This window comes from Narcine bancroftii, chromosome 13 (genome assembly GCF_036971445.1).
Source record: "Narcine bancroftii isolate sNarBan1 chromosome 13, sNarBan1.hap1, whole genome shotgun sequence".
NCBI classification, from domain to species: domain Eukaryota; kingdom Metazoa; phylum Chordata; class Chondrichthyes; order Torpediniformes; family Narcinidae; genus Narcine; species Narcine bancroftii.
In genome coordinates this window covers 68,073,708-68,097,074 of record NC_091481.1, presented here as the reverse complement: position 1 = coordinate 68,097,074, position 23,367 = coordinate 68,073,708, and the positions used below count along the sequence as shown (strand labels likewise).

Here is a 23,367-nt window from a genome sequence, read left to right as displayed (position 1 = left end):
AAGCAAGAGGAGTGGCTATATTAATTAGCAAAAATGTGCCATTTAAAATAGAAGAGGAAATAATAGATCCAGCAGGGAGATATGTTATGATAAAATGTCAGATATATTCAGAGCTTTGGAATCTACTTAATATATATTCACCTAACGAAGAAGATCAAAAGTTTATGCAAGATATCTTTTTGAAGGTAGCTAATACGCAAGGGAACATACTAATAGGAGGGGATTTCAATCTGAATTTGGATCCAAATATGGATAAAACGGGGAAAAAAATTAACAGGAAGAACAAAGTAACCAAATTTATAATTAAATCAATGCAAGAAATGAAACTTGTGGACATATGGAGGAAACAAAACCCAAAAGAAAAGGAATACTCATACTACTCGACTAGACATAAAACATACTCAAGGATAGACCTATTCCTGTTATCAGCCCACATACAAGGGAGAGTTAGGAAAACGGAATATAAAGCTAGACTATTATCGGACCACTCACCCCTGTTATTGGCAATAGAGCTAGAAGACATCCCTCCAAGAATGTATAGATGGAGATTAAACCCCATGCTACTTAAAAGACAGGATTTTAGAGAATTTATTGAAAAACAATTAAAAATGTACTTTGAAGTAAATACGGAATCAGTGGAAGATAAGTTTATACTATGGGACGCAATGAAAGCATTCATTAGAGGGCAAATAATAAGTTATGCAACCAAGATGAAGAAGGACTATAATCAGGAAACAGAGCAGTTGGAAAGGGAAATAATAAACATAGAAAAAAAATTAGCAATAAAGGAAGATACAACCAAAAGAAGAGAATTGGCGGATAAAAAAATAAAATATGAAACATTACAAACATATAAGGTGGAGAAGAATATAATGAAGACAAAACAGAAATATTATGAACTAGGGGAAAAAACACACAAAATCCGAGCATGGCAGCTTAAGACAGAGCAAACTAAGAAAATGGTATTGGCAACAAGGAAAAAAGACAAACAAATTACATATAATCCAAAAGAAATTAAGGAAAACTTCAGAGAATTCTATGAACAATTATACCGAACCGAAAACGAAGGGAAAGAAGGGAAAATAGATGAATTTTTGACTAAAATTGAACTACCAAAACTACAAATAGAGGAACAAAATAAATTAACAGAACCATTTGGAACAGTAGAAATACAAGAGATAATAAAAAATTTACCAAATAATAAGACACCAGGAGAGGATGGACTCCCAATAGAATTCTACAAAACATTTAAAGACCTAATAATACCGCCCCTCCTGGATGTAATCAACCAGATTGATGAGACACAAAACTTACCAGATTCATGTAAAACAGCAATAATTACAGTGATACTAAAACAAGGGAAAGATCCACTCTCACCAGCGTCATATAGACCAATATCTTTGCTAAACACAGATTATAAGATAATAGCTAAACTATTAGCGAACAGATTAGCAGAACAGGTACCGAAAATGGTAAATTTAGACCAAACTGGATTTATCAAAAAAAGACGCACAACAGACAATATTTGTAAATTTATTAACTTAATTCATGCAGTAGAAGGAAATAAAGCACCGGCAGTAGCAGTTGCTTTAGACGCAGAGAAGGCCTTCGACAGAGTAGAATGGAATTACTTGTTCAAAGTATTGCAAAAATTCAGTTTACCGGAGAAGTATATTAATTGGATTAAAGCATTATATAAGGGACCGTTAGCGAAAGTGACAGTAAATGGACATGTATCAAAGCAATTTAACTTAAGCAGGTCAACGCGGCAGGGATGCCCACTATCACCATTATTGTTTGCGCTAGCTATAGAACCACTAGCAGAAGCGATAAGAAGAGATAATAATATAAAAGGAATAAAAATAAAAGACAGGGAATATAAAATCAGTCTGTTTGCGGATGATGTGATAGTGTACTTAACAGAACCAGAACTATCAATAAAAGAACTATATAAGAAATTGAAGGAATATGGAGAAGTGTCGGGATACAAGATAAACGTAAATAAAAGTGAAGCAATGCCTATGAATAACGCGGATTTCTCAAAATTTAAGGAGGAATCCCCATTCAGATGGCAAACGCAGGCAATAAGATACCTAGGTGTGCAAATAAACAAAAATCTAGGCCAATTATATAAACTCAATTACAATCCACTAATGAAAAAATTACAGGACGATTTAGAGCATTGGAAAGAGCTACCACTAACACTGATAGGAAGGATAAACTGTATTAAAATGAACATTTTTCCAAGGATACTATACTTATTTCAGGCATTGCCAATACAACTGACAGAAAAATTCTTCAAAGAGTTAAAGAAAATAATAAGGAGATTTTTATGGAGAGGGGGGAAACCGAGGATAGCACTAGACAAATTAACAGAATGGTATAAACAAGGAGGCTTACAATTGCCAAACTTCAAAAATTATTATAGAGCCGCACAATTAAGGTACCTATCAGATTTTTATCAAACAAGGGAAAAACCAGACTGGACGAGACTAGAATTAGATAAAATAGGGGAAAAGATACCTGAACACATATTATATAAATGGGACGAAAAATTGGTACAACATAGAACTTCTCCAGTATTACACCATCTCCTCAATATATGGAAGAAGATTCATGTAGAAAGAAATAAAATAAATTACCAAATACCAAAACTAATATTGACGCAAAATAAGCTACTCCTTTTTACAATAGACAACCTTGCCTTTAGAAAATGGGGAAAAAAAGGGATTAAAAGAATAGAAAATTGTTTTTCAGGAAGTAGATTCTTATCCTTTGAACAAATGAGAGATAAGTACAACATAACGGGAGATACAGCGCTGGCATATTACCAACTGAGATCCTACTTGAAAGATAAATTAGGAAGCAACTTGAGTTTACCAGAGGGAAGTAACCTTGAATATGTGATTACAGATACAATGTTAATCAAAAGATTTATAAAAAATATGTATATTAAACTGCAAGAAAAGGAAAATGAGGAAACAAATGGTAAAACTAAACAAAAATGGGAACAAGATTTAAATATAAAGATAAAAAAGGAAACATGGGAGAAGTTATGCTCTGGAACGATGAGAAATACAATAAATACGAGGCTGCGTATGATACAATATAATTGGTTACACAGACTATACATTACACCGCAAAAGTTAAATAAATGGGACCCAACAGTATCTGATAGATGTTTTCGATGTAAAAAAGAAAGGGGAACAACAATTCATGCAATCTGGACATGTGAGAGAGTAGAAAAATTTTGGGATGATCTCAATCAGATATTAAATAAAATAACAGAAAACAATATACCAAAGAATCCAGAGATCTTTCTCCTAAGTAACATAAAAAATAAAGAATTTGGAATTGACTTGGAGGATGCACAAAAAAGATTTGTTAAGATAGCCCTAGCTGTAGCAAAAAAATGTATTATGTCAACCTGGAAATTGGAAGATAATTTGAAAATACAACAATGGTATATAGAAATGAATAAATGTATTCCATTAGAAAAAATAACATATAGTTTAAGAAATAATATTGAAATATTCGAACAAGTATGGGAGCCTTACATTAAATACAATAGCGAAAACCTACCGGGAACAAACATTACCTAAGTTGATGGAAGGAGAAGAGAAGAAAAGAATGGACTCAGTAGAATTTCTGGTGTATTTTTGTTGAATGACAACATTGTCTAACTGAATTAATGCAACCTAGATTGTATAACTAAAATGGATGAGAGGGGGGGGGGGATGGGGGGGTGGCTTGGGAGGAGGGAGGGGGGAGGGAGAAAAAATCACTGTAAATGTGTGGAAAAGAAAAAGTGTATATCATAGCTATTGTGATTTATGGTGTGAAAAATAAAAAAATTAAAATAAAAAAAAAAAAAAAAAGATAGTGGGCCTTAAGGAAGATGAAGAAGGCAAGAATATGAGGGAGTTTATAAAAGAGTGGATCCCTAAGACCCTAGGATGTCCAGAACTACAGCATGAAATGGAAATAGAAAGGGCACATAGAGTATTGGCCTCTAAACCACAACCACAACAAAAACCAAGATCTATTGTAGTAAAATTCCTAAGATATACTACAAGAGAAAAGGTACTGGAGAAGACAATGGAAAAAGTAAGAGAGGGCAACAAACCACTGGAGTATAAAGGGCAAAAAATCTTCATTTATCCAGATATAAGTTTTGAACTCCTAAAGAAGAGAAAAGAGTTCAATACAGCAAAGGCGATTTTATGGAAGAAAGGGTATAAATTTATACTAAAGCATCCAGCGGTATTGAAAATATTTATTCCAGGACAACAAAACAGACTATTCTCGGATCCAGAAGAAGCACGAAAATTTGCAGAACAATTACAAAAATAGACTGAGGGAGGAAGACGGGTAATGAGAGTTAAAATGATCACGACTGATATGTATGTGGGTAAAGACAAAAATAGACTGAGGGATGAAGACGGGTAATGAGAGTAAAAATGATCACGATTGATATGTATGCAGGTAAAGAGGTATAAGAGTGAATAGAGACAATGAGCATACATGAATGTATCTGTACTTAGAGGAAAATATAGATAGTATAGACAAGAATTAATAAGGGAAGGTAATGGAATAGAGAGAATAAGGAGGGAATTAAAAGAGGGACCTTTGTGACATATGAAAAGTGAAATCTTTTCTGGGGGAGGCGGGGTGGGGGGAAATAGCGGTCACTGCAAAATCAGTTGACGCTTGCGAGTGGATTCGCAAATCCAAATGGAGAGGGGAGATGTGGTTGTCCGACAAGGGATAAAGGACAACTCAGGAGGTGAAGGGGAGATTGGGGATAAATAAGATAGAAATAGGAGAATAAGGAAAATGTTAGATGTTGTAGGAATGTTGTCTTATAAAGAGTTGAAAATAAGAAAACAGAAATGGAAAAGGAGGAAAGGTAATGATGGAAAAACGGAAAGAGAAGATAAACAAAATATAAAAGGGCTACGCTGAACTATATGTGTTTAAATATTAATGGAATACATAACCAAATTAAAAGGAAGAAACTACCAAATTTAAATGAATAAATGTATTCCATTAGAAAAAATAACATATTGGTTAAGAAATAATATTGAAATATTCGAACAAGTATAGGAGCCTTACATTAAATACAATAGCGAAAACCTACCGGGGACAAACATTACCTAAGTTGATGGAAGGAGAAGGAAAGAAAAGAATGGACTCAGTAGAATTTCTGGTGTAATTTTGTTGAATGACAACATTGTCTGACTGGCTTAATGCAACCTAGATTGTATACCTAAAATGGATGAGAGGGGGGGGTGGGGGGGTGGTTTGGGAGGAAAGGGGGGGGGGAGAAAAAGTCACTGTATATGTGTGAAAAGAAATAGTGTATATCATGGCTAATGTGATTTATGGTGTGAAAAATAAAAAAATTTAAAAAAAAAAAAAAAGCTTGATGCAATCTGCACCTCAGCATCTTTGATGTAGACCAAGGTGTGTCCTCCACCCCACTTCCTAACTCAAAGAACAGCTCTTTTGTTGTGTTGGCATGGAGGAGAGGTTGTAACCGTGCCACTAAACTCATTCCTTGGCATATCTTGACTGCAATTCCTGAGAAGACTGAAGCGGGCAAGGCTACCAGCCACAGTCATGTCAATCTTCTACATGAACTCTATTGAATAGAGTATCCTGCCCGGCTGCATCACAGTGTGATACATTTGCTGCAGAGAAATGTATTGGAGATCATCCCACAAGGCCATGAGTAGCAGAGAAGATCACTGGAGTCTCCCTCCTCCTCCTCCTCCCCCAGTCAATGTGATCTGCCAGGATCGTTGTCTGAAGAGGGTGTGCAAAATCGTGGAGGACCCATTCCACCCCACACCACAGGATCTTCCAACTGCTCCTGTCAGGGAAGAGATCCAGGAGGATCAGAGCCAGCACCACCAGGCCGAGGAACAGCCTCTTCCCACGGGCAATAAGAATGCTGAGCTGAATGACCAAAGGAACTGCCCACAGTAAACTCAGATACTCGCATATTTATGAAACAATGTTTGTTTTCATATTTGTATAGATGAATGCTTGTCCTGCATGTGTACTGTTTGCATGCCTGGTTGTGTGCCTGCGTGTTCTGCACTGAGGACCAGAGAATGCTGTTTCGTCGTGTTGTACTTATGCAATCAGATGGCAATAAACTTGACTTGATCTCTTTACACCACATCGTGAATGTGATGAGACCTTGACCTGCAACAGTGGTGTCATCTACAAACTTAGAGCAGTATTTGGCAGCACAGTCAACTCTCAAAAAGAATCCACATTCAGCCCACCTGCTTAACCTTTTCTCCTTATCAGCCCAATGAACGCCAGAGAAGTCAATATTAATGTCATCCGGTTAGAGGGTTTCCTGTACGTTGAAGAGACTGGACGCAGACTGGAAGATCGCTTTGTTGAGCACCTTGGTCTGTCCACCACATTAGAGTGGATCACCCAGTGGCCACCCATTTCAACTCTCCATCCCATTCCCTTGCCGACCTGACTGTCCATGGTCTCATGCACTGCCAGACTAAGACCACCCAGACTAACAGCACCTCATCTTCCTTCTGGGCTCCCTCCAAGTCAATCTGTAATCTCCCAAGATATTAATTTCTCTTATTCCCACTGTCCATATCTACGGCTCACTCAATTATTCTTAATTTCCACCCATAGAGCCTCTCCAGGAATATCCTCTGTAAGCACTGCCATGATGTTCTCTTTAATCAAAAATGCAACACATTTTCACCCCCCCCCCCCCACTCCTTTCTTACCTCCACTTCTACCACACGAGTAACATCTGTAACCTAGGGCACTGAGCTGTCGGTCTGCCATGTTTCTGTAATAGCTGCAGTATCCTGTTTACATGAACCTCTCCATACTCTGGGTTACATAAAAAATGGAATTAAGGGATATGGGGAAAAGACAGGTTGGGAGTTGAGTCAATGTTCAGATCAGCCATAATGTTATTGAATGGTAGCGCAGGCTCAATGGGCCGGACGGCCGACCACTGTTGTTGTTTCTTGTGTTCTTATGTATATTCATCTACCTTTCCTGTCAGGCTTCTTGCATTAGAACAAATGCCATTTAGTCTGCATTCCATTCTTGTTCCCTGACCTGCCCCTGCCTGTCCTACCTCCTACTTTAACAACTATATTTGCCTCAATTTCCTCATCTGCCACACTAGATTCCATACCCCTCCCACCACTGCTGGACTAGTTTATCACCAGCAAAACTCAACACCAGAATATTGGTCCCCTTACAGTTCAGGTGCAATCCATTCACCTTTGTACAGGGAACCTGTCCAAAGAGATCCAAATGGTCCAAGAGTGAATCCCTCCCTCCTGCATCAACTTCTCAAGTCAAGTCAAGTTTATTGTCATCTGATTGTACAAGTACAACCCAATGAAACAGCGTTCTCTGGTCCTTGGTGCAAAACACGCAGACACACAACCAGACATAACACACATACATACAGATAGACAAACAATACATAGTCTCAGAGGGTGAGTGTAAGCATTTCCTTTGGTCATTCACCATTCTCACTGCCTGTGGGAAGAAGTTGTTTCTCAGCCTGATGGTTGGCTCGGATACTCCTGTATCTCTTCCCCGATGGGAGCAGCTGAAAGATGCTGTGCGCGGGGTAGAAGGGGTCCTCAGTGATCTTCAGAAAACGATCATGGTAGATCAGGTCTATGGGGTGGGAAGGGAGACCCCAGTGATCCTCTCTGCCACTCTTGTGGTCCTGTGGATAGGCCTCCAATCTGCAGTCACCATACCACACCGTGATGCAGCCGGCCAGGATGCTCTCGATAGAGCTCCTGTAGAAGGTTAATGTAATGGTTGCCGGTAGCCTTGCCCGCTTCAGTCTTCTCAGGAAGTCCTGACAAGTGAGGAGATATTGTATCCACGATAGGTCACTAGTTAAGTGAACTCCAAGGAACTTGGTGCTCACCTTAATCACACCACATGCTCCCCTAATGGGAAATAAGACCATCTTGAGGTTGAAATGCACCAGTATTTCTCTGGTTTCAATCTGTGTGTTGTACATTCAGTTCCCAGGGAAAACATGGAGACAAATGTCCGCTAGTGGCCTCCAGGTCTGCCTGAAATTCACTCGTGCTCCAGAGCAAGGTGTTGTCCATGTCCGCATGCTGTAAACCAGCTTCTCTTGGCTCCAGAACCACGTGCTGTGGGACAAGATGAAGCTGCATGCGGTTCTGGATCCTCTGGGGAATCAGGTAATATGGTACGAGGCCATCCCACCTTAACACCTGAGCGACTGGAATCTTAGAACCACAGAACATTGCAGCACAGAAACAGGCCCTTCTGGTCTGTGCTGGACAATTACTCTGCCTCGTCCCACTGACCTGCAGCTAGTCCATCGGTAACTAAACCCCTGCAGACCACCAAACCCATGTAGGTAACTAAACCCTTGAAAAACCACCAAACCCGCATAGGTAACTAAACCCCTGCAGACCATCAGACTCCTCAACAACAAACTCAGAGACTCATTTAAACATTGACATGCACTTTATTGATTTTCTTTTTGTTCCCTCTGTATTGCTCAATCAGTTTTATCTGTTTATAATTTTGTTTGTTTACATGTTTACGCTGTGTCCATCCCATCCATGGCCCATCCCTTCGCAAGCGAAGATGAACACCGTGCCTTGTAGCTTTTCAGCTTTAGGCGCCGTATGCTGGGGCAAGGACTTGGAGATGAGTGCTTGCTCAGGACAAATGCCTCCCTCTGGGCCCCACGCCACTGAGCCTGGCGGAGTGTGGGGCACGATAGTCAGAGTGGCACGGGATTGCCCCGCAGTGGTCTGTTCCAAGACAGTGCTCGCTGGCCGTTGTCCTTCCGGATCCTTCGCCCATCGAGTTTGCTGCTGCAGACCGCTATGGAAACTGTTTCCCGCACTCAGTCACAGCTGCCAGCCCCTGCTGCCAGACTGATGTGTGATATTTGCCCATAGCTGGGGCCCTTTCCAGATACTGACAGCTGGGCGAGCTGAGCCCGGGGATTTGAAGTCCGAGTTTACCATCTCTTAGCCTTTGCCTGAAGAGGCAGGTTAATTATTGCACAATGAATTAGTGGTGATTCTGCCTCCCCTGCAGGAAAAAGGAATCTCAGGGTTGTATGTGATGTCCTGTATGTAATCTGACAATAAATTACTACATATGCTTCCATTGACCTTCTGTTTAGATGTACATACAGGATGGTAACAGGCCCTTTCAGCTCACAAGCCCGTGCCTCCCAAATACACACATTGACCTACAACCCCCCCGATATGATTCTTTTTTAAAACAGTGGGAGCAAACCGGAGGAAAACCCATGCAGACACAGGGAGAACATGCAAACTCCTTACAGCCAGCGCGGCATTCGAATTCCGGTCCCAATTGCTGTAACAGCGTTGCGCTAATCAAGCCACCCACGAATTCCACCTCTTACAAGTGCAGCTGAGAGAGTAATGTAGAGATTAAATAATTCAACAAAGGTGACACATTTTTGACAACATTGCACAATGCAGCAAAATTCGATCTTTATTTAAGTTTTCTCATGTACCAGTCAATTCAGGAATTTGTTCCTAAACAGTGACATTCTTACAGTCCAGACCAGGTTAACTGAATTTATTTCCACAGATCCTGATTGGAGATATTCCACTACTCAACTCCATGCAGTACATAAAAAGCACAAATCAGCATTAATAATCATTCCAGTTGACTTGGTTTCACCCTTGCTTTTGAAACATCTCAAATAATAATCTCTGCTTTTTACTTGGCCCACGTAGTGTATTAGATGTGGTCACATGTCACGACTACTCTTCCCCACGATTTACAACATATCCAGCCTTCTAGACCTGGGCAGAGTATTGGTTCAGCCAATTGGCTGGTGAATGATTAGGCATTAGGAGGGAGTGGAGAAAATTTCTTTGGAGACCCCTCACCAACTGATTCTGTGTATGGAGGAGCAATTAAGAAAGGAACCCGTGATCACTCCAGCAGTGCACGTGGTAACTTCAGGCAATGTTCTGCTCTCCAACCCCCCACTCCATTCACTCAAAAACTCCTTTACAAAAGGCTTTAGGGTTTGAATTAGAGGTGAATCTCCTTCTGAAAATGATGGAAGAACTGTTCTCCTAATTTGCAAGTACAATTAAAATCTTCTCTGTAAATTAAAAAAAGCAGTTCTTCCCCCCCCCAAAAAAAAACTGTATTTAGTAAATAATAGGAGTTGAACTTGATATGTGTCAAGATTATGTCCCTTCCTTATCTTTCTTTGGCTTGGCTTCGCGGACGAAGATTTATGGAGGGGGTAAAAAGTCCACGTCAGCTGCAGGCTCGTTTGTGGCTGACAAGTCCGATGCGGGACAGGCAGACACGGTTGCAGTGGCTGCAGGGGAAAATTGGTTGGTTGGGGTTGGGTGTTGGGTTTTTCCTCCTTTGCCTTTTGTCAGTGAGGTGGGCTCTGCGGTCCTCTTCAAAGGAGGTTGCTGCTCGCCAAACTGTGAGGCGCCAAGATGCACGGTTTGAGGTGATATCAGCACACTGGCGGTGGTCATTGTGGCAGGCACCAAGAGATTTCTTTAGGCAGTCCTTGTACCTTCCTTATAGACCCTCTGCAACATCGTCTAACTGCCAGCTATTGCGACACATATCCTGTACCCTCAGCTGAAATGTTCCTGTGAACCTTGGCTCAGGAGTTTTCAAAGCAGCAATCAAACAAATGGAATCCGAATCCATGGGAATGGGAAGGCAGTGGTGATAATCTCGATGCATTTGCACACATTCATTTTATTGTTGACTCATTCATAAAGAAAGCATTGTGTTAAGAACTAAATAAAAAGGATCTACAGTTTATAAAGCCCATCAGTAAGGAAACTTCTATCTATCACTATTATCGTCAGACGACCCAATATGACTTTCTGCAGTTAGCTGCGAGTTTGATACAGAAAGGCACTTTTTAGACAAATAGCCATTAACCCTGGAAATTAGCTTCTTTGTACAGTTTCTCAAGGTCAGAGCAGATGATCTGAAAGACCTTGGAGAATGAATCCTTTATCGGCCCAGTCATATTACTTGGGTATTTCTCGCAGAGGACTTCCAGGGCAATGTTGGTGATGAACTGGAAGAAAATTCAAAGAATAAGGTGAAGAATAATCTCATGGGACATTGATTTCAGTGTGAGTGTGTCTGTCTGGCTGAGACTGGCATCTCAAGGGCTGGTATCAATACTGCTGCAGTAGTGTAAACAAAATTGGCCATCATCTAACCACTCTCCATTGGCCTCTTAGGAGAAAAGGAGTGGGGTGGTTGGAGAGAGAGGATAAGGTCAATATCATGTCCGAGACCTAAAAGTGCTGGAGACACTCAGCAGGTCATAAGAACACAGAAAATGGGAGCAGGAGTCAGCCATCTGGCCAGTCGAGCCTGCTCCGCCATTCAATTAGATCACGGCTGATCAGATGATCGGCTCAGCTCCCCCTATCTCCCTTTACCCCATCCCTTTATCCCCCGGCCATGTAAAAATCTATCCAACCTGGTCTTAAATATATTCACTGAGGTCACCTCACTGATTCAATGGGCAGTGAATTTTTCACCACCCTCTCTAGGAAAAGCAGTTCCTCCTCATCTCCATCCTAAGTCTACTCCCCTGGATCTTGAGGCTCTGTCCCCTAGTTCTGGTCTCCTCCACCAATAGGAACAACTTACATACCTCTGACCTATCTCTGCCTTTCATAATTTTATACCTTTCTATATAATCCCCTCTCATTCCTCTAAATTCCAGTGAGTACAGTCCTAGACTCTCCTCATCTCTGGATTCAACCTGCCTCCAAAGCCAGTACATCCTCAAGTAAGGAGACCAGATACCTTGTACAGGTGCAGCAGAACCTCCCTGCTCCCAAACAGAATCCCTCTAGCAATGAAAGTCAACATGCCATTTGCATAATAAAATATCACTGTAATATAATTTGTTTAATGTGGTACCATGAATGAACCAATGTGATCTAATATATTATTTTTTGACTTTTAATATGTATTTGTATGTACTCTGTATTTTTTGATGTGCAATTTCAATACAAACATTGAAAAAGAAAAAGAAATAAATCTAACTGGCCTACAGTTCCCTGCCTTTTCTGAACAATGTTGTGACATTCACTGGACTTCCAACCAACCGAGACCTGCCCAGAGTCCAGAGAATTTTGGTAAATTATCACCAAAGCCTCGTCTATAAACTCCTGCCGTTTCTTTCAATATCCTGGGATAAATTCCATCAGGACCAGGGATTTATCTATCTTTAGATCCTCAAGTTTTCTGAACTGGAAAAACCGGAGAATAAAAGGTGGGGGGAGGAGGGAGAAGTGTGGGGGAGGTACACAGGAAGAGGTAAAGGTGGAGACAGGTGGGAGGGTAAAAGTTGAGGTTATGGGGAAGGAGGGAAGATGGCTAAGAAAGGTACAAGGAGGAAGGGAAGGTGGTGGGGAGATCATGCCCTCAAGAGCTTATAATTCCTCTCTGGTTAGTCACAAATCAGGGTTTTTGATGCCAGGTGCTGAGATTTGCAAGCAGGATCTTCAGGAGAGCAGGGGAGGGATCTAGGAGGAGGGATCAGGCTAGGAGGGAGGAGTTCTGGGGAGGGATCAGGAGAGGGGAGAGGTAATGGGGAGGAGTGGAGGGGAGGGATTAGGAGAGGGGAGAGGTAATGGGGAGGAGTGGAGGGGAGGAATTAGGAGAGGGGAGAGGTAATGGGGAGGAGTGGAGGGGAGGGATTAGGAGAGGGGAGGGACAGAGGCAGGGAGGTATCGAAGAGGAGGGGAGGGATCGGGAGGGGTGTCAGTAGAGGAGGGAGGAAGGAATCAGTGACAAGGGAAAGATCCACCTGTGGCATCAGATGAAACTCAGATTTGAACTGTTGCCTCCTCTCATGGATTCAATGTGGATTCATTTCATTGAGCCAGCAGGAAGTTATCAGGTGGTTAAGTGGTGCTTTGCAATGAGTCGTACTCACAGTGAAGTTCTTGACTGGGATCTTGTGATTGTTGATGTGAGTGTCTGCAAGTTCTTTCACCTGGTTGCCGTGCGCACCCTTCTGCTTCAGGATATTGCCCAGTGCATCGAGCACAGTGTTGCCATGTTTGCGGAGATCTTCATTGTTCTCCAGCTGTTGAAGAGTCAAGCCCTTAAACTTGGGAAACAGCTCTTGTGTGTCTGGGTGATCCTTGAACAACCTGGAGTGGCAGACAGACAGACAGACAGAGAGGAGTTAAAATGGCCCACTTTGGACTTTCAAACCAAAAGCAAGAAGGAACCATAGAACACTGCAGGACCAGAACAGATTCTTCTACCTGGTCCCACTGACCTGCACCCGGACCATAGATCTCCATTCCCCTCCCATCATGTACCTGTCCAAATTTTTCTTAAATGTCAAAACCAAGCCTGCATTCACCATTTCAGCTGGCAGCTCGTTCCACACTCCCACCACTCTCTGTGTGGTAAAGATTCTCCCCCACCCCAATGTTCCCTTTAAACATTTCACCCTTAACCCATTTCCAGGAGATATCACGTGTTCAATATGTAATAAAAATTCCTAGATATGAAAGGAAAGGGCTTAGTTATTGTAGGAGTTTGTACATCCTCCCCATGTCTGCGTGGGTTTCCTCCGGGTGCTCCAGTTGCCTCCCACCCTTCGTAAGCATACAGGGTTTGTAGGTTAATTGGGTGTATTTGGGCATGGGCCAAAAGGGGCTGTTACTGTGCTATATCTAAAATAAATTAACAAAAGATTCACAAAAAGAAGTATTCTCAATGGACAGTACAAGGACGCTGTGCCACTGACTCTCAGCTGCAGAGACCTGGGGGTCTGTGTGGAGTTTGCATGGTCCCACTGTGATATTTGGTTTTCTCCTGATGTGATCTGGTTTCCTCCGACATCCCAGAAACCAGGTTTGTTGTCCATTGCAAATTACCTCCTGCTGTAGGTGGGTGGTGGGAGATTGAAGAGGTGGGTATTTGATGGGTGAGTGTAGATGGGGGTTTGAAGATTGCTGTAAGCACATTGAGCTGAAGGCCCTCTTTCCGGTCAGTGATAATGTTGCTCTCATAGAACTTAGTACATTCCAGCACAGCCCAGGATGTTGTGCCAACCTATGTAAACCTACTCCACAACAATAACACTGAGGTTTACATTTAATTTCTTTAAATTAGACATCAGCATTATAACTGGCCCTTTCGGCCCAAGAGCCCCTACCGCCCAATTAACCTACAGCCCTCAGTACATTTTGAAGGGTGGGAGGAAACTGGAGCACCCAGAGGAAACCCACTCAATCACGGGGAGAACGTACAAACTCCTTACGGACCTCGCCCGTTTCAAACCTCAGACCCAATCGCTGGCGTTGCAACAGAGTTGTGCCATCCGCTACGCTAACTGTGCCACCCCTTGCTTCCTGAAAAGAAATTGGGGATGATGATAGACAACTTCAAGCTGAACACAAAAGATAATTTCAGATTCGCTGTATCACATAGGAAGTTGAAAAAACAGTACATGAACTCTTATTGAATTTTAGCATGTTTACCTCTGAGCCGACCTCTCGGGTTGACTGCACATGTTGCACAGCAAAGGCGAGGAGCCCAGGGTTTGTCTTGGTCACCAATTTTACAACTGAAGTAGAGCTCATCGGCTTCCTTAATAAAGAGCAGTCATGCTGTGTCTTTGAGCCTTAAATGAATATTCACTACAAATGTTACAGGACGTATCACAGTTCTTGCAATACTGACCAGATATTTCTGCTGTATTGAATCTTCCTGAGACAACCAATGCTATTCGTAAGTACACTCACTATGCTATTGCCTGAAGAACTTGTGCATTCAATCTATAATTATTGTAATGCCCAGCATCTGAATATGTGAACTGCTCTTATACCCTGTCTGCATCTATCCTGATGAAGCATGCCCAGGCATTTGTATAGCACCTGCACGGAGTGCATGACCAGGCATACTTGGACTGACCCAAACAGCTTGCTTTGTGGGTAATGTACTAGTAGATTTAAAATATAACAGGAAATCGTGAAACTATGTATATTAGAAAAATGGAACGCGATAGCAAAATTTTAGGGTGATTTTCGCAATCAGTAGCCCAAAATCCATAAAATGCACCCAAAAGTCTTCAGGAAGCAAAGTTTTTTTGTTATCCAGTGTAATTTTTCCCAACCTCACACCCATAACTCTCTATTTTCCTTGCATCCATGTGCTTATCTAAAGTCCCTTTTCCACTGGCACCTTGTCCCAGGAATTAACGGGGAATTAACTGGGACATGGTCCAGTGGAAAAGGAAAACCATCAGTTTGTCGAAGACAAATGACACCATTTCACATCGGGGACTGACGGCCTCTGCCCCTACTCCTATCCCAACGCTGACGTGCTTATTAAACCAGTGGAAAAGGGACAGCAGAAAGTTGCCCATTTCCAGTTGAAGTTAAACTCCAATCCCTGGGGATGAGTTGTGTTCAGTGGAAAAACAGTCACTGTCCCAGTTAAGGGTGGCCCACTGGAAACGACACAAAGGGCTTCCTATCCTGGGACACTGCACAACCAATTAACTGGGATAGCAGTGGAAAAAGGATATGAGTCTTTTAAATGTCCCCTATTGTCCCTGCCTCCCGGCAATGCATTCCAGGCACCCACCACCCTCTATGTTAAAAAAAAACACTTCCCTCCAAGGTCTCCCCCAAACTTTCCTCCCCTCACTTTAAACAGATGTCTTCTTGTACTCACTACTGTTGGCCCAGGAGAGAAGGAGCTGGCTGTCCACCCTATGAAATTATTTTTCCTCCATTCTCCTCCCAATTACACCGTCAGAAAGAACACAGGAACAGCAGCAAGCCATTCAGCCCTTTGAGCCTCTCCCATTATTCAATAGGATCCTATGCACCTTTTGATGATCAAAAAGCTATTTTTGATACGAAGTTAACATCAATTTCAATTTGCAAGACAGAATTCCATCATCTATAGGCAGAACTATTTCTTAATTCCATTCTTGAATGACCCCGGTTCCAATTGTTATATGATGGTATCTTGTCCTTGACTCACCAACCAATGTGGAAAGGAGTAAAGGATGGCACTCCCCTGGATAAGAGTCCTAGTGACCTTACAACACACAAATGGTTAAAGCATCTACCTTGGGGCAGCATGGAGAGCGCAGCAGTTGGCCCCACGCTGTTCTTACACCAGCGACCCAGTTTTGAACCCAGCGCTGTCTGTAAGGAGTTCGCATGTTCTCCTCGTGTCTGCCTGGCTTTCCTCTGGGTGACCCAGTTTCCTCCCACCATTCAAAAAAGGAACGTAGCAGGGTTGGAGTTCAATTGGGTGACCCAGGCTCGTGGACTGAAAGGTCCTGTTATCACATTGTATGTCCAAATTCAAAAATTAAAAAACCCAGCTCTCTCTCTCTCTCTCTCTCTCTCACACACACAATTTCCAGATTGCATTCAACCCTCTCCTTTCCCTGACTCTGTGCACAGAAGTGTGTGGACGGTGTGATTGTAGTCAAACCCCAACACTGGAGAAACTCAGCAGTTCTATGTAGCAGAGATAAAGATACAGAACCAATGTTTCGGGCGGCCACAGGGATCAGTGCTGGATCCCCAGCCTTTCACAATCACATGTCCTGGCCTGCTGGTGATAAGAGAGAGTGTCTGTGGGGACTGTGAGGAGAATGGACAGACTTCAGGAGATATTTATTTCAGAATAAATGAGGACAATGAGAGTGGGAATATAAATATAAAATTGTATAATATAATATCACCCCAGTTTAGCAGAAAAAAAATGGGAAAGCTGATTAATAAGTCGAGCAAATTAATGTTGTTGGATTTGAGTGTCCTTGTATACTCAAGGTTAACACAAGCTACAGCAAGAATGAGGAAAGCAAATGATACTTTGTTTTATTGAAAGAGGATTTCAGCGCAAAAGGACAGCAAACTTTTCCACCAGTTAGAGGATCAGATCCGATCTGGACAATGTGTCTCTGGAGGTACAGCAAAGGGTCACCTCAGAAACGTTTGTCCTAAGAGGAGAGATTAAACACACTGGACTTATTTGTGAGTTTTGGGGAAAGAGAGTTGACCTTGTTGAAAGGGAAGGCATCAACGAGGTTCAATGGCTGGGGAGTCCCAGGGAGAGTCATTCAGGGGGTAATGGAGTGGGTAATTAGAGGGAAATGGGGTAATTAGAGGGTAACGTGGTGGGTTTTATTAGGCAATGGGGTGGGGGAATTGGCAATAGGGTGGGGGAAATCAGAGGGCAACAGGGTAATTAGAGGGAAATGGGGGTAATTAGAGGGTAACGTGGTGGGTTTTATTAGGCAATGGGGTGGGGGAATTGGCAATAGGGTGGGGGAAATCAGAGGGCAACAGGGTAATTAGAGGGAAATGGGGGTAATTGGAGGGTAACAGGGTAATTAGAGAGTAACAGGGTTCGAGGGTAATCAGAGGGCAATGGGGTGGGGAATTAGAGGGTGACAGGGTAATGGGGTAATTAGAGGGTGACAGGGTAATGGGGTAATTAGAGGGTGACAGGGTAATGGGGTAATTAGAGGGTGACAGGGTAATGGGGTAATTAGAGGGTGACAGGGTAATGGGGTAATTAGAGGGTGACAGGGTAATGGGGTAATTAGAGGGTGACAGGGTAATTAGAGGGTGACAGGGTAATTAGAGGGTGACAGGGTAATTAGAGGGTGACAGGGTAATTAGAGGGTGACAGGGTAATTAGAGGGTGACAGGGTAATTAGAGGGTGACAGGGTAATTAGAGGGTGACAGGGTAATTAGAGGGTGACAGGGTAATTAGAGGGTGACAGGGTAATTAGAGGGTGACAGGGTAATAGGGGTAATTAGAGGGTGACAGGGTTAGTTAGAGGGTAACAGGGTAATGGGGTAATTAGAGGGTAACAGGGTAATGGGGTAATTAGAGGGTAACAAGGTGGGGTAATTAGAGGGTAACAAGAGGGTGACGGGGTGGGGTAACTAGAGGGAAGGTGGGAGGACACAACGACTGAACTGAGAGGTGCAACCCTGACGCTGCAGAGAAATGGGCAAGAGGACTCTGCATTGCCATAGCACCTTTTACAACCAAGCACGTTCAAAAACATTCTCGAGCATGGAAGCCACTGGAGCGGGGGCTCCGATCCCTCCCTCCAAACCCAAGTGTCCCACGCAGAGACGTGACTAAATCAACCGGCTCCAGGACGCAGGTAGCTCGACAGCTCACCTCATGAGAATGGCGTGTCCCAGCGCGGCCAGGTTCCCCTCCACCGCCGGCCACACCTTGTTAACGTTGTCCCAGTCATTCATCGTCCAAACTCCTGCAAGTCGCCCTTGCTGCTTCAAGACAGTGGCAGAGCTGTGCGGTGGCCGCGGTTTCAGCGGAGACCTTATGTACCTCCAGGCATCGCTCTGCCTCCTCCCCTGTGCCTGCTGACCCCACCCACAGCCTATTCTGGGTAGCCTTTCAGGACAGGTAGGAGAGGAGGCTGGAGGCAGCTGGACTGTGCCCCTTTCATCCACTGGCAGCCCGGACTCTCCATCTGGCAAGAGATCCACGATCACCAGGGCATGGAAGTGGGAAATCTCCGGCTGGGAGCGGAGCTGGTTCTTGTGGTGGAAAGATTTTAGAATTGTCTTCCACTTCTTTGATGTTGGGATTGATAATGAACAGAGCCCAAAGTGTGTGACCTGAAACTCGAGAACTCGGTGCCAGGGAATTGCCGATTGCAGCAGGAGTGAAGGGGGCTGTTTAAACCCGCCCCAATACAAAGGGGACCCTCCACCACCCCTCCCCGAGGCTCCCAGCACACAGGGGACCCTCCACCACCCCTCCCCGGGGCTCCCAGCACACAGGGGACCCTGCACCACCCCTCCCTGGGGCTCCCAGCACACGGGGACCCTGCACCACCCCTTCCCGGGGCTCCCAGCACACAGGGGACCCTCCACCACCCCTCCCCGGGGCTCCCAGCACACAGGGGACCCTACACCACCCCTCCCCGGGGCTCCCAGCACACGGGGACCCTGCACCACCCCTCCCCGGGGCTCCCAGCACACAGGGGACCCTCCACCACCCCTCCCCGGGGCTCTCAGCACACAGGGGACCCTGCACCACCCCTCCCCGGGGCTCCCAGCACACGGGGACCCTGCACCACCCCTCCCCGAGGCTCCCAGCACACAGGGGACACTCCACCACCCCTCCCCGGGGCTCCCAGCACACAGGGGACCCTCCACCACCCCTCCCCGGGTCTCCCAGCACACAGGGGACCCTCCACCACCCCTCCCCGGGGCTCTCAGCACACAGGGGACCCTGCACCACCCCTCCCCGGGGCTCCCAGCACACGGGGACCCTGCACCACCCCCCCCCGAGGCTCCCAGCACACAGGGGACACTCCACCACCCCTCCCCGGGGCTCCCAGCACACAGGGGACCCTCCACCACCCCTCCCCGGGTCTCCCAGCACACAGGGGACCCTCCACCACCCCCCGGGGCTCCCAGCACACAGGGGACCCTCCACCAACCCTCCCTGGGGCTCCCAGCACACAGGGGACCCTCCACCACCCTCCCCGAGGGTCCCAGCATAAAGGGGACCCTCCACCACCCCTCCCCGGGGCTCCCGGCACACAGGGGACCCTCCACCACCCCTCCCCGGGGCTCCCAGCACACAGGGGACCCTCCACCACCCCTCCCCGGGGCTCCCAGCACACAGGGGACCCTGCACCACCCCTCCCCGGGGCTCCCAGCACACGGGGACCCTGCACCATCCCTCCCCGGGGCTCCCAGCACACAGGGGACCCTCCACCACCCCTCCCCGGGGCTCCCAGCACACGGGGACCCTGCACCACCCCTCCCCGAGGCTCCCAGCACACAGGGGACCCTCCACCACCCCTCCCCGGGGCTCCCAGCACACAGGGGACCCTCCACCACCCCTCCCCGGGGCTCCCAGCACACAGGGGACCCTCCACCACCCCCCGGGGCTCCCAGCACACAGGGGACCCTCCACCACCCCTCCCCGAGGCTCCCAGCACACAGGGGACCCTCCACCACCCTCCCTGAGGGTCCCAGGATAAAGGGGACCCTCCACCACCCCTCCCCGGGGCTCCCAGCACACAGGGGACCCTCCACCACCCCTCCCCGGGGCTCCCAGCACACAGGGGACCCTCCACCACCCCTCCCCGGGGCTCCCAGCACACAGGGGACCCTGCACCACCCATCCCCGGGGCTCCCAGCACACAGGGGACCCTCCACCACCCTCCCCGAGGGTCCCAGCATAAAGGGGACCCTCCACCACCCTCCCCGAGGGTCCCAGCACAAAAGCCTTGTTTTCACCTCGCATAGCAGAAATGTATTTTTAATATGGTCGGTAGGAGAGAAGGGTTGTTTCACAGGGCAGAGTCCCGGGTTGGGAGGGAGGGGGGGGGGGTGGGTGGGGGTGTAAGGATGACTGGTTTAAAGTATCCACGTGATAAGCTGGGAATGTGATTACTACCAGACTTGGAGATAAGGTCGGCCCAGGGATTGATTTATCAGCCCCCTGTCCTGACCTTCGGGAAGTCCACAAATAATGTACCAAACAAAACACCAATGAAGATTAGTTGCTGTTGTAGTGCCAGAATGTGTGCTCTTTCCCCTCCCCTCCTCTTCCTCTTACTCCCCCCTTCCTTCCTCCTCTCCTCTTCCTTTTCCTCCCCTCCTCTCCCTTCCCTCCCCTCCTCTTCCTCCCCTTCCTTCCTCTCCTCCCTTCCCTCCCCTCCTCTTCCTCCCCTCCTCTTCCTTCTCTCCTCTCCTCTTCCCTCTCCTCCCTTCCCCTCCTCTTCCTCTTCCTTTTCCTTTCCTCCCGCTTGCTCTCCTCCCCTCTTTCTCCCTCCCCTCCTCCATTGCCCCTTCTATCATTTCTCCCTCCTCCCCATTTCCTCCCCTTCCTCCCCCTCCCCTTTCCTCCCTCCACCCTCTCAACTCTTTCTCCCCCCTCCTCTCTCTTTCCCCTCACTCCCAACCCTTTTTATTCAGGACCCTGCCTGGTTCCCAATGCTCCTTGAGAAAGACTGCCTCTCCCATCCTTTGGCTGGTGCTGAGACCACCAGCACGCTGAGGATCTGCCACAGGGTGAACGAGTGTGTGTGCAGCTCCGAGGGAAAGCTCTAGTGAGTGAGGGTTTTTTGCTGGATGCATTCTGGAGGGTGGGGTTTGCGCATGGAATGAGCTGTGGGTGGAGGTGGTTGAGGCAGGTGCTCTGGCAACGCTGAAGAAACATTTGGAAGGATCCATGGATCAGTGTGGTATAGGCCAAATACAGGGAGGTGGGACTAGAGTGGGTGGCATAGGCAGGTTGGGCTGAAAGGTCTGATGGTGCAGAAGGAGCATGAGATGAAAGAGCAGACAAAGGGAATCAATAAAGAGAATGCAGGGGTAAAGAGTACAGCGGGTCCCTGCAGGAAGGGAACGCAGTGCTGAAGGAGGGCAGCAGCGAATCCCAGAACTCCTGCCATTCAGTCCACTTGGACCAACATCAGACACCCTGGCAAACTTCTACAGAGGTGTGGTGGAAAGTGTGCTGACCAGCTGCTTCGCGGTCTGGTACGGGGACACCAATACAACTGAGCGTAATGCCCAGCCCAGGACATCGGAGAGCAGCAGCAATCATCAAAGACCCACCCCACCCAGCACTCACTCTGTTCTCGCTGCTGCCATCAGGAAAGAGGTCTCGGTGCCACAAGACTCGCACCCACCAGATTCAGGAACAGCTGCTCCCCCCTCCACCATCAGACTCCTCAACCACAAGCTCCATCAGGGGCTCATTTATAGACTCTGACTTGTGCACGTAATTGATAAATTTAATCCTCTCTGTATTGCACAGTCAGTTTGTTTATATTTGTTTACATGTTGACGCTGAGTATGGTTTTCTTTGCATGAAAATGAATCTCAGGGTTGTATTTGACGTTATGTGTGTACTCTGATAAGAAATCTGAGTTTGTTACTACTCATTGGAAGTGCTGACTTTGGAAACCTTGATGAGATCTCAGTGATGTCAGTAGACCACTGACTCCCCCAGTGAGCCTGGTGAATCAAATATCCCTGGGAACTTACTGCCAGTTGCGGCGCCTTTACACCTTGACCACTCCCATGCGTGAGTGACAACACCCACCCACTGTCGAAGCCTCGGGGCAGTCTGGTGTGCCTCAATCACTCAGCGCCTCCTGCTAATCGACACAGAACATCTTACAATCCGGCCCCTTTTAAAATGCAGTGTGCACGGTGAGTGCAAAGTGTTTACGTTCTCCATCTCATCATGTGTTTAAATGGGGAAATTAGTAAAGCAATTAAATAGTCAGGAGTTAATAAAGGAATGTTGAACTTGCAACCAGCCTGCAATGACACACGGAGATATTGATGTCAGTTTTGATCGAGTTAATTCCAGGTCCCTATTCTTACCCCCTCAGCGTTTAATTGGTCCTGTTGCTGTCTGAATGCCACTGATGCATTGCCTGCCTTTAAGACAATGGTGGGAGAGTCTAAGACAAGAGCGCACCCCTTCAGGATTGAAGGGTGTCCGTCCGCTTAGAGCAGACATGTGGAGGAATTTCTTCAGCCAGAGGGTGGTGAATCTATGGAATTTGTTGCTGACCAGGTCACTGGGTGTATGTGAGGCAGGTTCTTGATTAGCCAAAGGTCGTAGGGAGAGGACCGGGCAGTGGGGCTGAGTGGGGAAATGGATCAGCTCATGGTTAAATGGTGGGGCAGACTCGATGGGCTGAATGGCCTATTTCTGGTCCTGTATCTTATGGTCTAATCAGTCTTTGCTTCGAGAGGCATTAATTTCTAGAGGAGTAGAATATAAGAGCAGAGGTGTGATGTTGAGGCTTTATAAGGCCCTGGTGAGACCTCGCTTGGAGCATTGTGAGCAGTTTAAGAAAGGATGTGCTGACGTTGGAGAGGGTTCAGTGGAGGTTCACTGCAATGATTCCGAGAATGAAAGGTTATCATATGAAGAGCATTTGGACAGCTCCTGGCCTGTACTCGTTAATGTAGGAGAATGAGGGGGAACCTCATTAAAACATTTAGAACGTTGAAAGGCATGGACAGAGTGGACGTAGAAAGGTTGTTTCCCGCAGTGGGAGAGTTCAGGACTAGAGGGCACTGCTTCAGAAATGAAGGGCTTAGAACAGAGATGCATGGGGAATTTCTTCCCCCAGAGAATGGTAAATCTGTGGAATTTGTTGGCACAGGTGGTCGTGGAGGCCAGGTCATTGGGTGGATTTGAGGCAGAGCGTGTGAGAGGTTCTTAATTAATGAGGTCATAAAAAGTTATGGGGAGAAGGCTGAGGAGTGGGGCTG

At 46.0% G+C, this 23,367-nt stretch overlaps 2 protein-coding genes across 2 annotated transcripts; both read right to left on the bottom strand.

Annotated features, from left to right (window-relative positions):
- Positions 1–9,517: 9,517 nt before the first annotated feature.
- Positions 9,518–18,409, bottom strand: LOC138748876 (myoglobin-like). The gene is made up of 3 exons (XM_069909741.1): positions 18,260–18,409; positions 13,010–13,229; positions 9,518–11,125 (listed from the first exon to the last, which is right to left on the bottom strand). The coding sequence occupies exons 1-3, from the start codon at positions 18,340–18,342 to the stop codon at positions 10,979–10,981; spliced, it is 450 nt and encodes a 149-aa protein (XP_069765842.1). The 5' UTR covers positions 18,343–18,409; the 3' UTR covers positions 9,518–10,978.
- A 375-nt stretch (positions 18,410–18,784) lies between these two features.
- Positions 18,785–20,368, bottom strand: LOC138748056 (loricrin-like). The gene has a single exon (XM_069907752.1). It carries the CDS (start codon positions 20,366–20,368, stop codon positions 18,785–18,787), a length of 1,584 nt encoding a protein of 527 aa, XP_069763853.1.
- Between the last annotated feature and the right edge of the window lie 2,999 nt (positions 20,369–23,367).

What these genes read in the sequence shown, in the direction of transcription:
- LOC138748876 (XM_069909741.1), bottom strand. Translation starts at nt 18,342, where the DNA reads ATGAATGACTGGGACAACGTTAACAAGGTGTGGCCGGCGGTGGAGGGG. An exon ending in GGACACGCCATTCTCATGAG is followed by an intron (nt 13,230 to 18,259) that starts GTGAGCTGTCGA and finishes CTGCCACTCCAG; the next exon opens with GTTGTTCAAGGATCACCCAG. An exon ending in TCCCAGTCAAGAACTTCACT is followed by an intron (nt 11,126 to 13,009) that starts GTGAGTACGACT and finishes ATTTTCTTCCAG; the next exon opens with TTCATCACCAACATTGCCCT.
- LOC138748056 (XM_069907752.1), bottom strand. Translation starts at nt 20,368, where the DNA reads ATGCGAGGTGAAAACAAGGCTTTTGTGCTGGGACCCTCGGGGAGGGTG.